Source organism: Ostrinia nubilalis, chromosome Z (genome assembly GCF_963855985.1).
Source record: "Ostrinia nubilalis chromosome Z, ilOstNubi1.1, whole genome shotgun sequence".
In the NCBI taxonomy this organism is placed as follows: Eukaryota; Metazoa; Arthropoda; class Insecta; order Lepidoptera; family Crambidae; genus Ostrinia; species Ostrinia nubilalis.
The window spans coordinates 11,477,458-11,491,645 of record NC_087119.1 but is presented as its reverse complement, the minus strand read 5'-3'; the positions used below and the strand labels follow the sequence as shown (position 1 = coordinate 11,491,645).

General features: G+C 36.8%; 1 protein-coding gene across 1 annotated transcript; it reads left to right on the top strand.

Annotated features, from left to right (window-relative positions):
• Nucleotides 1-5,340: 5,340 nt before the first annotated feature.
• LOC135086449 (uncharacterized) lies at nt 5,341-12,328 on the top strand. The gene is made up of 7 exons (XM_063981168.1): nt 5,341-5,588; nt 5,787-5,894; nt 7,274-7,761; nt 8,630-8,732; nt 10,151-10,246; nt 10,947-11,102; nt 12,272-12,328. Exons 1-7 carry the CDS (start codon nt 5,544-5,546, stop codon nt 12,326-12,328), a joined length of 1,053 nt encoding a protein of 350 aa, XP_063837238.1. The 5' UTR covers nt 5,341-5,543.
• The last annotated feature ends 1,860 nt before the right edge of the window (nt 12,329-14,188 follow it).

Sequence of the window (14,188 nt, the reverse complement as noted above, 5' to 3'; positions counted from 1 at the left end):
CATCGTCACTACGTAATAATTATAAAAAAAAGTCGCTTTCCTGTCTGTCTGTCCCTATGTATGCTTAGATCTTTAAAACTATGCAACAGATTTTGATACGGTATTTAGGGTTCCGTAGCCAAATGGCAAAAACGGAACCCTTATAGATTCGTCATATAGTCTGTCTGAACATAGAACGTTTTTGTGCACTTTTTAAAATGAGTTAACCAAGTATATGGCTATTAGACTTGCACACGTCCGTCCGTTTTTTGTAGGATTAATATAATTAAGTAACATTTATTTTTTGCATTCGGCTCTTGGTCTAACCCAAACGAAACACGAACAACTAATGAACTAACAATGAACAAAGTTGATAAATTAGTAATATGTAAATAATGAATTTGTTTTACGAGCTGTCCCGGCGTACTTCGTACCGCAAATTAATATAAAGTTGTTTAAGTGATTTATAAAATCGCAATATTAATTTTTGAAAGTAGGGTCATTGTGCTGGTTTTCTATCTAACTTCGGTTTTCGTCCATTTCACTGAGCTGCCATAAACACATGCGTAAAATTTGAATACAAAGTATTGTATTCACAGAAGGCAGTAGCCATCCCGCGTTAGTTTTGTTGCAATCTATAATGCCTAAGCAACAGTTCTACCTAAATGAAAATGTAATTTAAAAAGTAGTGAGTTCCAAAAAATTACGTAAATGCGCGGCCTTACACCGGTCACCGGTACATTGCAGAAATCATCGCGCTAGAAAAAAAACGTGCTGACAGGAAAAGTTTTTGGCACGTATGTCTAATTCATAGCATTATAAACACAATTTTAAGTGTTTATTAAACTTCTTCATACAAAATTAAATCTTAGATGACTAAGGGTCATTTTTTTAAAGCATAGCTCAGGTCATATAGCAGGCAAATCAACTCGGAAAGGGATCAACAACGTATCGCCTTTTGTGGCATGGAGGTAATAGTGGAGAGGAAATATAGATCTATACAAAAATTCGACAAATTAATGACAAACAGCTGTTTATCTCTTTCTAACTTACCCCTGGTGATGTATAAAAAAAGAAATAGATAATGTTTGGTCAGTACTCATTCTGGCAACATTTTCATGTGACATCACTAACTACCTGACTTGTGCCGAGTAGGTACCTACATACAAGATTTAAGAAAACAACATATTTATAGGAAATCAGCTGACAACTACACGCACACACACACACACACAAATACCTGTCAGCTGATTGCCTATATTGCGGCCATGTTGTTTTCTTAAATCGTGTATGTATTTATAATGCGTGTAAATGTGTGCGTAATGTACCGAGTACGTTTATTTTAAAGTTACTCCAAGTCCATGAGACATTGATATATGTCAGTGTTTTGCGAGCTGTCATTGCCCTTCGCGCACTGTCATCGGCGAGGCAAGGCGTTTACGTTACGGTGCGGATTGTGTGTGCGTTGCAGTATGGACTTTAGTTGACTGCCTTTATGAGCACTCGAACGACATAAAATAATATGATACATTTATGTAAGGGTATTTTAAGATCACAAAGTTGGCAACTCCGATAGTTGGACGAAAACCAGCGCAAAGACCCTATCCTGTTTGACACCTATAATAATTGACAATAGCTGGCTCGGCGAACTTCGGCAAACTAATGTGTGACGTGAAGTGCCAAATCGCGGAAAATGTCGGAAGAAATACATGAATTTGCATGAATTATCATGAATAACAATAACCACTTATTTACCTCTCAGTGTCTTCAGGCAACTTAAAAAAAGTACATTGTGTGTTTTTATTATTATTTAGGCAGTAAAATACTGCACAGTATTTTTTACACAGTATTTTTTTTTTCCATAATACAAGAGTACGCGTGCGTGTGTCAATGCTCGCTCGTATCTCGTATGTGACGCCTTGTCGAATCGCCTCCTGTAGGTGGGCTATCGTGCGTGTTTTGTTTTCGATGTGAACTCGCGGAGATGAACAGGCCTGATACTACTACAATAATAACAAACCTTATAAAAACTGCAATAGAAGAAGCTCTGAATATAGAGTGTTGGATTGCTTCGTCCCGACTCTGTCAGTCCCGGGTTAAAGGTAACCCGTAATGATCGACTTTTACGAATGACCATTTGGATCTTAGGGATGAGAAAATGAAGTTTAAGAAGGTTTGCTTATTAACACTGTTGTTACTTTTGGAGCCTTCGAGTGCATCATTGCATACCAAGTGAGGTTCAGCCTCCGAGCACAAAATAGGATTCCGAGTTTGGGCAATGTCGACAGTTTCCGTTTGACACTTATACAGAGTGTCCCAGAATGGGTGAATCAAACTGATAGGGGAGGTAGCTCTACTAACGTACTACCCCTAAAAATATGAAAAAAAAATTAAGTTCGGATTTTTTTTTTAAATAATGTGCTCTAAATACGAAATCTAGTTATTATTTTCAAAAGCACTTAGTTTTAAGCACTTTTAGTTATAGTAATTTCATGTATGCGTGTTTGTCTTGTTGGTTGTCCTAATAAATAAAATAAATAAAATAAATAAATAAAGTTTGTTTACAGATAAACGAAGCGATCATGTACAATTAATATTAATAAGAAAAAAGTACAAATAAACTCCAAACGCAGCAATTATAGCCAGATACTTAGGCAAAGCTGATTTATTTTCACTTTAAAAAAAAAATTTTTTTGTGTCTTTATGCGCTTTTTTTTCATATTTTTAGGGATAGTACATTAGTAGAGCTACCTCCTCTATCAGTTTGATTCACCCATTTTGGGACACCCTGTATACCAACTTTCAGTGGGTGTATTTGGAATGTGGAATAGAACCAGCAACAACTGCTCTTAATCCCGATAAAAAAACCGGCCAAGTGCGAGTCGGACTCGCGCACCGAGGGTTCCGTACCATTGATTTATGAAATTAAAATTATTATTTTTAATTTAAGTTATTAGTATGAAAGATTACGCGGTAATAAGCGGTTTACGATTTACGAGGTATTAAAAAAAAACTACTTACTAGATCTCGTTCAAAACAATTTTCGTTGGTAGTTTTTATAGTAATGTACATCATATGTTTTTTTTAGATTTTTCATTTTCTTATTTTAGAAGTTAGAGGGCGGGGGACCAACTTTTTTCCACTTTGGAAGCGTCTGTCACGCAAACTATTCGGTTTAGAAAAAAAATGTTTTAGAAACCTCGATATCATTTTTGAAGACCTATCCATAGACGCCCCACACGCAAGTGTTTGATGAAAAAAAAATTTTTGCGTTTCAGTTCGAAGTATGGGGAGCCCCCAATATTTATTATTATTTTTTTATTTTTGCATCAAAATCTTAATGCAGTTCACAGAATAAATCTACTTACCAAGTTTCAACAGTATAGCTCTTATTGTTTCGGAAAAAAATGGCTGTGACATACGGACGGACAGACGGACGGACGGACGGACAGACAGACAGACATGACGAATCTATAAGGGTTCCGTTTTTTGCCATTTGGCTACGGAACCCTAAAAACTACTAGTCCAGTAGTGGGCCAACATTGAAATTCAATCTTAATTGACTCTTTCAACGCTATTTTGCCTAATGGAAAACTATTTACCTCGCAATACCAAGTAATTTAAATAAAAGCTTTAATACGATAATTGATAGATACTAACTAGAGTGATTTGTATCAAATAAGTATAATCACATCGCTTGTTACGTAGGCGGCTTAACACAACTAGTATAAGAAAGCAAAAATATACCTATTCGCCCTTATTAATAAAAAGTTAGGTACGCGTTTGGATAAAAATTGAAAGCTCATTATTATAAGGTTAAAAATTAAACCTTAAGTATTTTTAGAGCATCCCAAAGGATGCTGGACCAAAGTTTACAAACAGTTTGTGTTTGTACTAATTTTTAAGCAAATTATACCATACCTTGATTTATATTAACACAGAACATCAAACGAGGTCAAAGGACACTGCCCAACTACCCTACATGTGTCCCCCGATGAATATGACCCTTTATTTTTTCGGGAAAAAAATGCATTAAATTTCATCTACCCTGCAGGGACAATGGACATCGTAGGTTATGTGGGGCTCATCAGAAGGATAACATCTGACATACCCACTAAAATAACCCCGGTGCTCCACCGATCGCCTTGATGGGAAGAACTATGGGAATCCGGACAAAGCCCTATTATGACCCTTACTTAAGTTGCTACTCTGTATACATACAGGGTGCCCCAAAAAGTAGTGTCAAGCCGAAGCCCAGAGGTAAAGCATCACTAGGGCTATCCTATCCGAATCACCACCATGTAATTCCGCGATATTATTTTTAACTGTAATAAATGAGTAAATAGCATTGCTTGGCTTATTAGGTAAACCTTCTGTACTTATTTTTTTTAATGTTATGGTACTATACTCTCTGAGTCACGTGTGCAAAGCAAATACATTCGTTTTTTACCAAAAATTCCTTAAAAATTGCTTTTTGGATATTAGATTGACGTGCCTACACTAAGTACACATAGGCTACAGTTAGCAATCGGGACTCCTAAATGAATGGTTTTCCTATTTCTTTATGAGATATGGAAATGGAGATTCTGTGGTTTTTAGTTTGAAAGGCGATACAATCAAGATGGCTCCTAGCTTATAATTTTTGCTGGTTAAAAGACCGAAATTAATTTCCACGCTTTTCAATATTCAAATAAATTATTGGATATTTTTATCCTCGTGAATTTCTATTGGAAAGTTCTTCTCTATAATATTCTAACTAAGCTATTATCATCAGTTGTCCTTCAACATGCATATTTAATGGTCAATCAGAGACATTATGTATTTATAACAATTAGTAGGTAGGTAGGTACCTACATTTTACTCGCGAAACAGTCCATTACTAGGGAAAGCTATAACCACATCAGTTGTATAATAAAATTTAAATTATTTCATCAAACAAAATGCAGTAAGTAATCGAAGTCCTTAATTTTAATCTAATTGTAACCTTACCCAATTTTGCAAGTATTCTGACGGTTTCTTCATGTTCTATGCATATTTGCTAAGTTACTGATATAAAAACACCTTATTTGGCTTGACTTAGCACCTACCTACTTGTACACAGGAAATATAAAATCATGAAATTCTTTACATCCTCTGCCTACTTTAGGTAGGTACTTGTGCTTGTACGTTTCCTCACAATAAATCCTGCTAATACAGCTCAACTTTAATAGGGTGACAAATATCTCCTAAAAATAAAAAAGTGGACGGTTAGGTAGCATATTTAAAATATGTATTTTTACTTATCACATTATAATGTAATTAAGTTGTTTTTAATATCTAAAAACGACCCATAACTTTACTTAATAAATTTTTACAGACAGAAATCGCCATTACAACTCGGCTACATAAAAACCATAAGCTTTTTTTTGAGACCACCAGGAGCATGGCCATCTGATGTTTTCGAAGGGTACTTGCCTTTGCCCATACGAATCCATAGGGCAACTTTACCATTCCATACCACCATCATTGTGATTGGGGGGTTATATTACATAACTGATAATTTTCATCGGTTGAGTTTTCTCGACATGGGACATATGATTATAACTACGTTTTTGGCAATGGTTACTGCTGTAAGTATATTTAAATCAAATACTTTTAAATTACGATCAAATATCTGCCTTGTTCTGCATAAAAAAAATATATCGATAGTGATTTCCCTACATTTTGCTACATTCTGTACAAAATAAGACTTAATATTTATCGACTTCAAGCTTCAAAATAATTTCAGGATGAACTTACAATTTTTTTTACGTTTGTTTTCATTTCAGCTTAGAAGTATTCTACCAAACTTGCAGACATACAATTCATTGCTGTGTAAATTCCTACACGAATTTCATTTGATGCACCACGCTTATAAAGGCGACTATTTTGAAGAGGTTTGTCCTTGTGGAATACATAAGTAGTTATATGTTCATGATTATAAAAAAAATCCTGACAAGGAACCCTTATAGTTTCGTCATGTCCGTCTGTCTGTCTGTCCGTCCGAAGTTTAACTTGGAAACTATTGGCACTAGAGAGCTGTAATTTATATTAAACACAAACCGACAAAGTGATAAAAAAACAATTTTTACTATAGCCTACACACCTAAAGTGGGGATGATTTTTTTTTCATCTTCTACCCCATCGTTTGCAAAATATGTTTAAAGTGGCAATTTTTGTTCGAGTACAGTGCCCCCACCTCCCTTAAAATTTCATACGTCATAAAAATTCTTTAGAAGGGATATTAAAAGTGACTTTAGATGAAGTAATTGCTTGCTTCTGAAATATATTGTGGTAACGACGGACAACTACGGAACCCTATACTGCGCGTGTCACGACACGCACTTGGCCCCTCCCTCGCCTCACGTCCGCACCATTAAAGAAAGAAAGAAAAAGTATTTATTCGATGCAAGTACAAAATAAAATGAGTCCCAAACATTATTAATTTATAACAACAATCGTCCCCAAAAACACGACCACATACGAGTAACATAGCTTTACCTCCTTTTTGCCTTTTTACATGTTGTTAAAATGGAGGTCACCGTATGTCAGACTAAGGGCGGTTTGCACCACCTATCTTTAACGGTAACTTTGACGATAACCGGTATGGAATGCTGGAAGGCTTTGTATGGAATTTGACAGATTTTTGAAGTTTGTCAAAGTTAAAGTAAGATGGTGCAACCCAGCCTAAGGGTGGATTCGAACAAATAAGAGTAAATTTTAATCTCAGAATAAATCTTCAGTTTTGACATATTTCCCATACTGAAAGTCTTGAGGCCCTGAACAGACGGTGAAACGCAACTGCAACGAAACTGCAACTTCTAGTTACTTTTGAGTTGCATCTAAGTTTCTGCCATAGCGTCCGATGAGAGACCACACTCATGACGCGACCAGTTTGAAACTTTCAACTTAGATGCTACTCAAAAGTAGGTAACTAGAAGTTGCAGTTTCTTTGCAGTTGCGTTTCACCGTCTGTTCTGGGCCTCAATGTGCCAGTTATACCAGGAGTTATTCTCGTATAAAAGTTTGGTCGAATCAGGCCTAAGTACCTAAGTAATATTTTATTAACAATTTTCAAGAACACAATGTTTGGCATCTTGACATTGTCTGGAAGATCTATTGAAGATCTCTACATTTTCAATAGATTTTATTTAGGGTCATTCACATCAACTGGGGCACACAATCAAGTCACACTAGTCTACCTTTGTTAGTCTGAAAAACCACTATATTTTGAACGAAGGATGGGCACGAACTCTAATTAAATAATTATTTCCAGATGAACAAAACTGTTGACAAGATCTCATCTTATTACACAAAGTTTAGCACAATAATAATGTACTTAGGAATGTTGTTGTTCAATATCACTCCAACGTACAACAACATAAGACATACCTTGATATCTAAGACTGAAAATTATTCCATGGAATATTCTGTATATTTTAGTTACCCTGGATTCAACCCGCTCGACTACTTTGCAAGTACTACCATTTATAATTGCTACTTATCATACAACTGCTCAACATTGTTGTGTGGGTTTGATTTGTTATTGTTTTTGATGATATTTCAAATAATTGGGCACGTGTACATTCTGAGACACAATCTCGAGAATTTTCAGTCGCCTAAGAATAAAATTACTCTCAATGTACGGGGAGATGCATTGAGTACAAATAACACGTGCACTTTTGAAGTATTTGACGCACAAGAAAATCAAGAAGTGCGCCTTCAACTGGCGGAGTGCATAGAACACCACAAAATAATAATTGGGTATGTAATTTTTGATTACTTATTTAATATTAACAAAATAACTTTAAACAAGTAGGTAATATGTAATATTAATAGTAATAGGGTTTTATGATACGGTCTGCGAAGTCATTATCTGTCTGTGAATTAGGTAAATATACCTACTTAATTAACTCTACCATAGAACAAAATATTTGTTAATTAAAATCCTTTAGAGAATCTATCAAATAAAGAGAAATTTAAATGAGTACCTTAACGTCAAATTCGAATACAGGATTATTTTTTAATTGTTAACATCTTTGATATCACCAGACCCAATAGCAATCAAATCACTATGTAAAACCTACTATTATTTATTCTGTGGTAAAACTTAGCGCCGAATCTCTTTAATAAATTAATTGATGAGTGCAAGATTATAATTTTTAAATTAGGTACGGCTGATTTTTCAATCGTCAGATAACTTTTAACTGGAGAATAAAATTGACATTTTGACATATTGCCTTTACTAAATATAAATAAAAATAAATATCCTTGTACATATTACACTGCGCCTCTAGTCCCAAACTAAGCAAAGCTTGTACTATGGGTACTAGACAACGGATATAAACATACTTAAATACTTTTTTCGTAAATACATACATTTTATACATAATAACACCCAGACCCGTTACAGAAATTAAAATGCATCATTACAATTTCTGCCCGGCCGGGAATCGAACCCGGGACCTCTCGCCATAGTAGTCCGTTCTGAACCACTACACTAAACGGCCGACTATACCGGTACTAAAACTGTCAATGTGCAAAAACTTTATTCTTCAGTTAAAAGTTAACCAGCGATTGAAAAATCAGCTCTTAGTCCAAGGATAATTACTTATTATTTATTTATCTTCAGATTTACAGATGACCTGTCAGGTGTATTTGGACCTATATTAGCCTTCAATTACTTCTTTCATATGATTGCCTGTTGTTTGTTGTTACTGGAATGTACAGAAGGAGTAAGTAATTCACCAGAATATGTCAACCATGTCGCATCATTAATTATGAGAATGTCGCCTACAATAACCCAAAATCTTCAACACGACACGTGCTAAGTAGAGTGGCGACGGCATGCATAGCATTAAACGTAACACTAAACCCCTTCAACATCATTTCAGCCATCTAGGTCGTCCACTGCTGAACATAGGCTTCCCCCAATGATTTCCACAATGGCCGATTGGTGGCGGCCTGCATCCAGCGCGTTCCTGCCACATTTATGAGGTCGTCGGTCCACCTTCTGGGTGGACGTGGCTACGTGGTGGTACGTGGCCTCCATTCTACATACACACGAACCCCCTTACTAATAAAAATTACATGCTCGTTGAACAGTGTTTTATAGTGACGTTTCTTATGGAAATGTCACTTTAAAGTAGTTTTTAACAAGTGTGTAACTTTTTATTAGTAAGGGGGTAAAAAATTAACAGTTTCTTTTCTGCCTGGATGCAGGCCGCTTCCAATCGGCCAATCTGGAAAGCATTGGGAAGGCCTATATTCAGAATTGGACTACATTCTACAGGTCAACGCATAATTAACTGAGTAGGTGCCTGAGGTACAAGAGCGGCACGGGGAGGACGTTTTTGTGACATCAGCGAGACTGCAGATGTGCTTCAGGTTTGTATGTTCTGTAGAGATGAAACGGATAGTTGTTTGGCCGGATACCGAATACCGGATATCCGGCCAGCTGCTAGGCCTGCCGGATAGTTGGCCCATTGTCTCGTTGCATGTCGTGACGAGTATAGCGCCGCACAGGTGCTACGAACGCGATCAGTGGGTCTATTAGTAGACTAGACTAGACACTTCAAAAATCGAATCCCAGAATGTCAGATTTTGCCACTTGTCTAGGGCCCCCTATCAATTCAATTTCGGTATCTGCCCAGGTCAATTCAATTTCGGTTGCAATCGTGAGTGTGATTGAATAGCAAATTAGTTGCATCATGTCATCAGACCATCAGTGAAAAAAAGTCGCCTATTTTATTTGACAATGTTTCGACATTACAGATATTTACTATTTATGTATTCGTCATTAGAGTGAATAGCCCAGAAAAAGAAATTAGTTTTTAAAGGCCTTAATATGGCTTTTTTGTAATTTTTTGGACTTTAAATAAAAGCCGTCATTATTATGAGCCATTTTATTGATATTTACCTCAAAGTTTATAGTTTATTTTATTAATAGGAAATTGTCGTAGTTTTTTAATATCCGGTATCGGGCCGGATATAGTAAATTTAGGCCTATCGGATAGTTACCGGATATCCGTTTCATCTCTAATGTTCTGTCACGTCAAATGTCACGTGTACCCCTCCCGTACCTCAGACACTGACTTAGTTATGCGCTAGACCTGTAAATGATGAAAATCTGACATATCCGTAAAACTTTTAGAGTTATGATGCAGTACTACGTTACGGACCTTTGACTATGATCGTTTTTGGTCAGCTCATACAGATGTCAGTTATGTTCGAGTTGCTGGGTTCAGAGGTAACAAAATACATATATTATGTAGAAATGTAGTAATATAAGTATTATAACGCTGAAGAGCTAGTTTGTTTCGTTGGTTGAACGCACTAAGTAATCTCAAAAACTAAGTAACTAGTCCGATTTGAAAAAAGAGTTTTGTAATGGATAGTTCATTTATTAAGGAAGGCTATATGTATACCATTGTCGCGGAAGTCTAAAGCTACGGCCGTATACTCACGACACCCCCACTCGGGCAATGGCGGAACGCCGCGGAGGTTTTAGTGGGTATACCCCGTCCTTTTCAGAACGGAGCAGCGCCCTTTTTAGGGCGCCGCCGGGAATCCCACAAAACACCCTGTCCCCCGACAGTGGTGACGGTGCGGAAAGCATTTCCTCTGCGACAGTAAAAAAAGGCTATATACCATCGCGCTACGACCAATAGGAGCAGAGCCTCAATGATAATCGTTGCGAAAACGGGAAAAACCATTCAAACTATTTTCACACATGCGAGATTGCGGGCGGGCGCAGCTTACAACAAAAATGTGGGGAGTCTGAGGTACCTCGACTATACGAGTATGTCAGTTGGTTTAAAAATTAATCAAGGTTCGACCAAACCAACGCGTGCAGCCGGCGTGAGCGATGGCGATCAGTAGACATCGGTAGGATCGCCATTGCCATCGTGCACGCGTTGGTTTGGTCAAACCTTTAATCTCGTCACCAGACGGAAAAACTGAAGGACTCCGTGTACTGTCTGCCATGGGAGGCCATGAACACCAGCAACCAGCGAACTGCTTTCATAATGCTGCACAAAATGCAGTACAAAATCAGTCTCAAGGCATTAGGACTGGCAGCAGTTGGCGTGAACACCATGGTGGGGGTAATTATTTAATTATTTTCTTAAGAGTATAGTTAGAGCATTTAGTTACATGTACAGAAAAACGAGCAGCTCTATAACGCTTTAACCACACCAACGCGTTCAGATCGCCATCGCCGGTGCGATCACGGCGCGATCAAAGGACAAAGACAGGTCGCGAGAACTGTCATAGGTCGAGCGACTGTCATTGGAGTTTGATCGCGCGCCGGCGATGGTGATCTGCACGCGTTGGTGTGGTTGAATCTTTATGCTTCAGCCAAACGCGCGTCCTATCATTAGCCTATGCACGCGTGGTGATCGTCATCGCCGACGCGATCAGCACGCATTGGTTTGGCTGAAGCTTTACATGAACCAATCCTCGTACATTTTACGTGTATTGTACCGTTCGTAAAAACGTTACTACATTCCTAATTAAAGAAAAACATTAAGTAGTCTACAGTCTACACTCACCGTAACACTAAGGCAGGATTCATATTGACCGGCGCGAGTCGGCGCGCAGCGCAGCGTCCGTTCAGCCAAAAATGCGGTATCCGCTGGAATACGCTCGGAAGTCGGAACCGACCGGCCTCCGACGCATGCTCGCGCAGCCGTCCGGATTGAAATGTCAGTTAAACAGTTTTAAGCAATTACGACTCTAAAGAACTGTTAATAAAATACTATTTACGGCCGTGTAAGTGCGCTCCGACGCGCTCCGACGCGCCCCGGTCAATGAGCATCGTACCTAAGACAGCACTGAATAGAATAGGTATACAAGTATGATCGTTGTCAGGCTAGTTTCCTAAAAAATAATTTTTAGTCCGTCAATTTTAATTTATCAAAGAAAATATTGGACACGTAGTTATATTTTTCAATGCCAATCAATTAAATAAGTTATTGTGCGTTGAAGTTCCGCGCGACGTCACAAAGTGCTGCACTTTTAAGGACTCATTGACGTCATGGGCCGCTTCTTTTGAAGTTTGGCGCGCTTTATCTCTAAATTTTCATTAGTTTGAAAAAAGTGAAAAATACGTGTCGAGTATTTTTTGATAAAATAACTGACGGACTACTTAATTAAGAATTGCTTTTTTTACCCAGGAAACTACCCCTGCGTTATGTGACGAAAATTTCCAGCAATTACCTAGGTAGGTACCATGTAAAATTCAAATTATTAACACCCACTTTTGTTGTTACAGATATTAAAGACTACGTTTTCATATTATGCATTTTTACAAACAATGGGAGATAGATAATGACACGAAAAATGTATCATTACTTATTACCTACCTACTTCACAATTTCACAATATTTTACAATATCTTAATTCTTTACCAATGATTTTCACTTTAATACTTACTTCGATTTTAAGTACCTACCCACCTAATTATACTGTTTATCAATAAAATTTTGCATATTTTAGATACTTACCTACTTCAAATCATGTAGGTATTCATGACTATAGCATATTGTTTTTGCTTTGTAAGAATGTCTTACCTATAAGGGTTTTACGAATAAAGTTGAAATTCATCACATTAAGCAAGTTCGTTCGTATCCATAACGATAAGGAATGTTTTGTTTTATTATTAAAATTAAAAGCTATAAGTGAAATTGCTTCACTAGTGGGTAAGTAGTCCGAACATTAAACGACTCTACTAGAATCAAACTAATGCCACCTTCTCTACAGACGCACATAAAATATAAACCGCCCGCCCTAGAGGTAACTTTAGAACAGACGGATTGTTTTACGATGTTAAAATTATTTTAGAAGCTAGAGCTTAAAAAAATCACGTCTGTTTTTTGGCAAATCCATTTCTTGAGAATGTCATTTCTATGTAAATGAATAATAATCAAAGAAGCTGCGTATTAGAAAAAGGTCTTCAAGTTAAAAGTGCTTATTATAAAAAACCTCCGTCAGGTCAGGTCAGGATTTTATCATTATACCTAATAGGGTGTCCCTTATTTTTCAAAGTTTTAAATTTGTAACGCATAGGTCTTAGTTTTGTTTGTTTGCCTCTAAAACACTCGGAAATAAATTTTTACTTTATTTGGAGTACGATAACCCGTGCCGACTTGCATCGGAACATGTTGCGCGGCAGTAGCGGTGCGTATTCGCGGTATTTGTCATTTGTTCTCAATTAATCTCGTGATTAACACCTATTGTTTGACATTTAGATGATGGCTGTGGAATTAAGAAGCAATAAAAAAGTATTTTCTTAGTCGAGGACGTAAATTTATCAAATAATAGGCACAAAGTTACCGTTAATCATCAAGTTTTTGCAGTATTTTTTAACATATCTTGCGAAGTTAATTAAATGTTATTGAAAGCTCTAATCTCATCATTCGGGAGTGTATTATATTTTGGGAAAAGCTATAAATCCTACCAGAGCCTAACTGTGTAAAATAACTTGTGTATCTTCACCATACTTGGAGGGAGTTGCAAGAAAAATGATTTAAAAATTTCAAGATTTTTAAGCGCCTCGGTGAGGAGGAATTAAAAACAAATAAAGTATTTTAACAAAAACCAATAAAACCAAGGCGGCCAGAGTGTTAAGGTGTAGACAAAAAGTTAGTTAAGAAAGTAGAAAGTGCAAGACAAAGAAACTTGAATAAATAAATAAATAAAAAATAGAGCAAATATGTTTCGGAGGTTTATCGTCATCTCTTACTACGCAAGATTCTATACAAACGCAAGGATATCACGACCAGCTTACCAGCTCTGAGGAAAGCCTTAAGGAACTCTTGACATCCACTTTCCAAGAGGTATATGAGAGTGTTGACAAATAGATTTCCAAGGCAGCCCTGAGCAAGTTTAGTCAACATCTTTGGTACTTCATATCAGAAGAAATTGCCGTTTTATCACTCTTTGATGATAAAGGTAATGAACAAACACCGTCAATATGGTAGTAAAAGTACAAAGAGTATGATGTATGATTCTGGGAAGAGATACATTCCATCTGAAGAAGGTATGATTATTTCTATGGTAAATAGGACTTTGTACTAATTTTGTGTCCTGTTTTTAATGAATTGATAATAATACTGCCTTATTTATTGTTGCTGGAAAACCATTTAGTGGTTTTGTGTCTGTCAAGAGCATAAATTTATTTTCTCGATTG

What these genes read in the sequence shown, in the direction of transcription:
- LOC135086449 (XM_063981168.1), top strand. Translation starts at nt 5,544, where the DNA reads ATGGGACATATGATTATAACTACGTTTTTGGCAATGGTTACTGCT. An exon ending in TACTGGAATGTACAGAAGGA is followed by an intron (nt 8,733 to 10,150) that starts GTAAGTAATTCA and finishes TAAAACTTTTAG; the next exon opens with AGTTATGATGCAGTACTACG. An exon ending in GCGTGAACACCATGGTGGGG is followed by an intron (nt 11,103 to 12,271) that starts GTAATTATTTAA and finishes TTGTTGTTACAG; the next exon opens with ATATTAAAGACTACGTTTTC.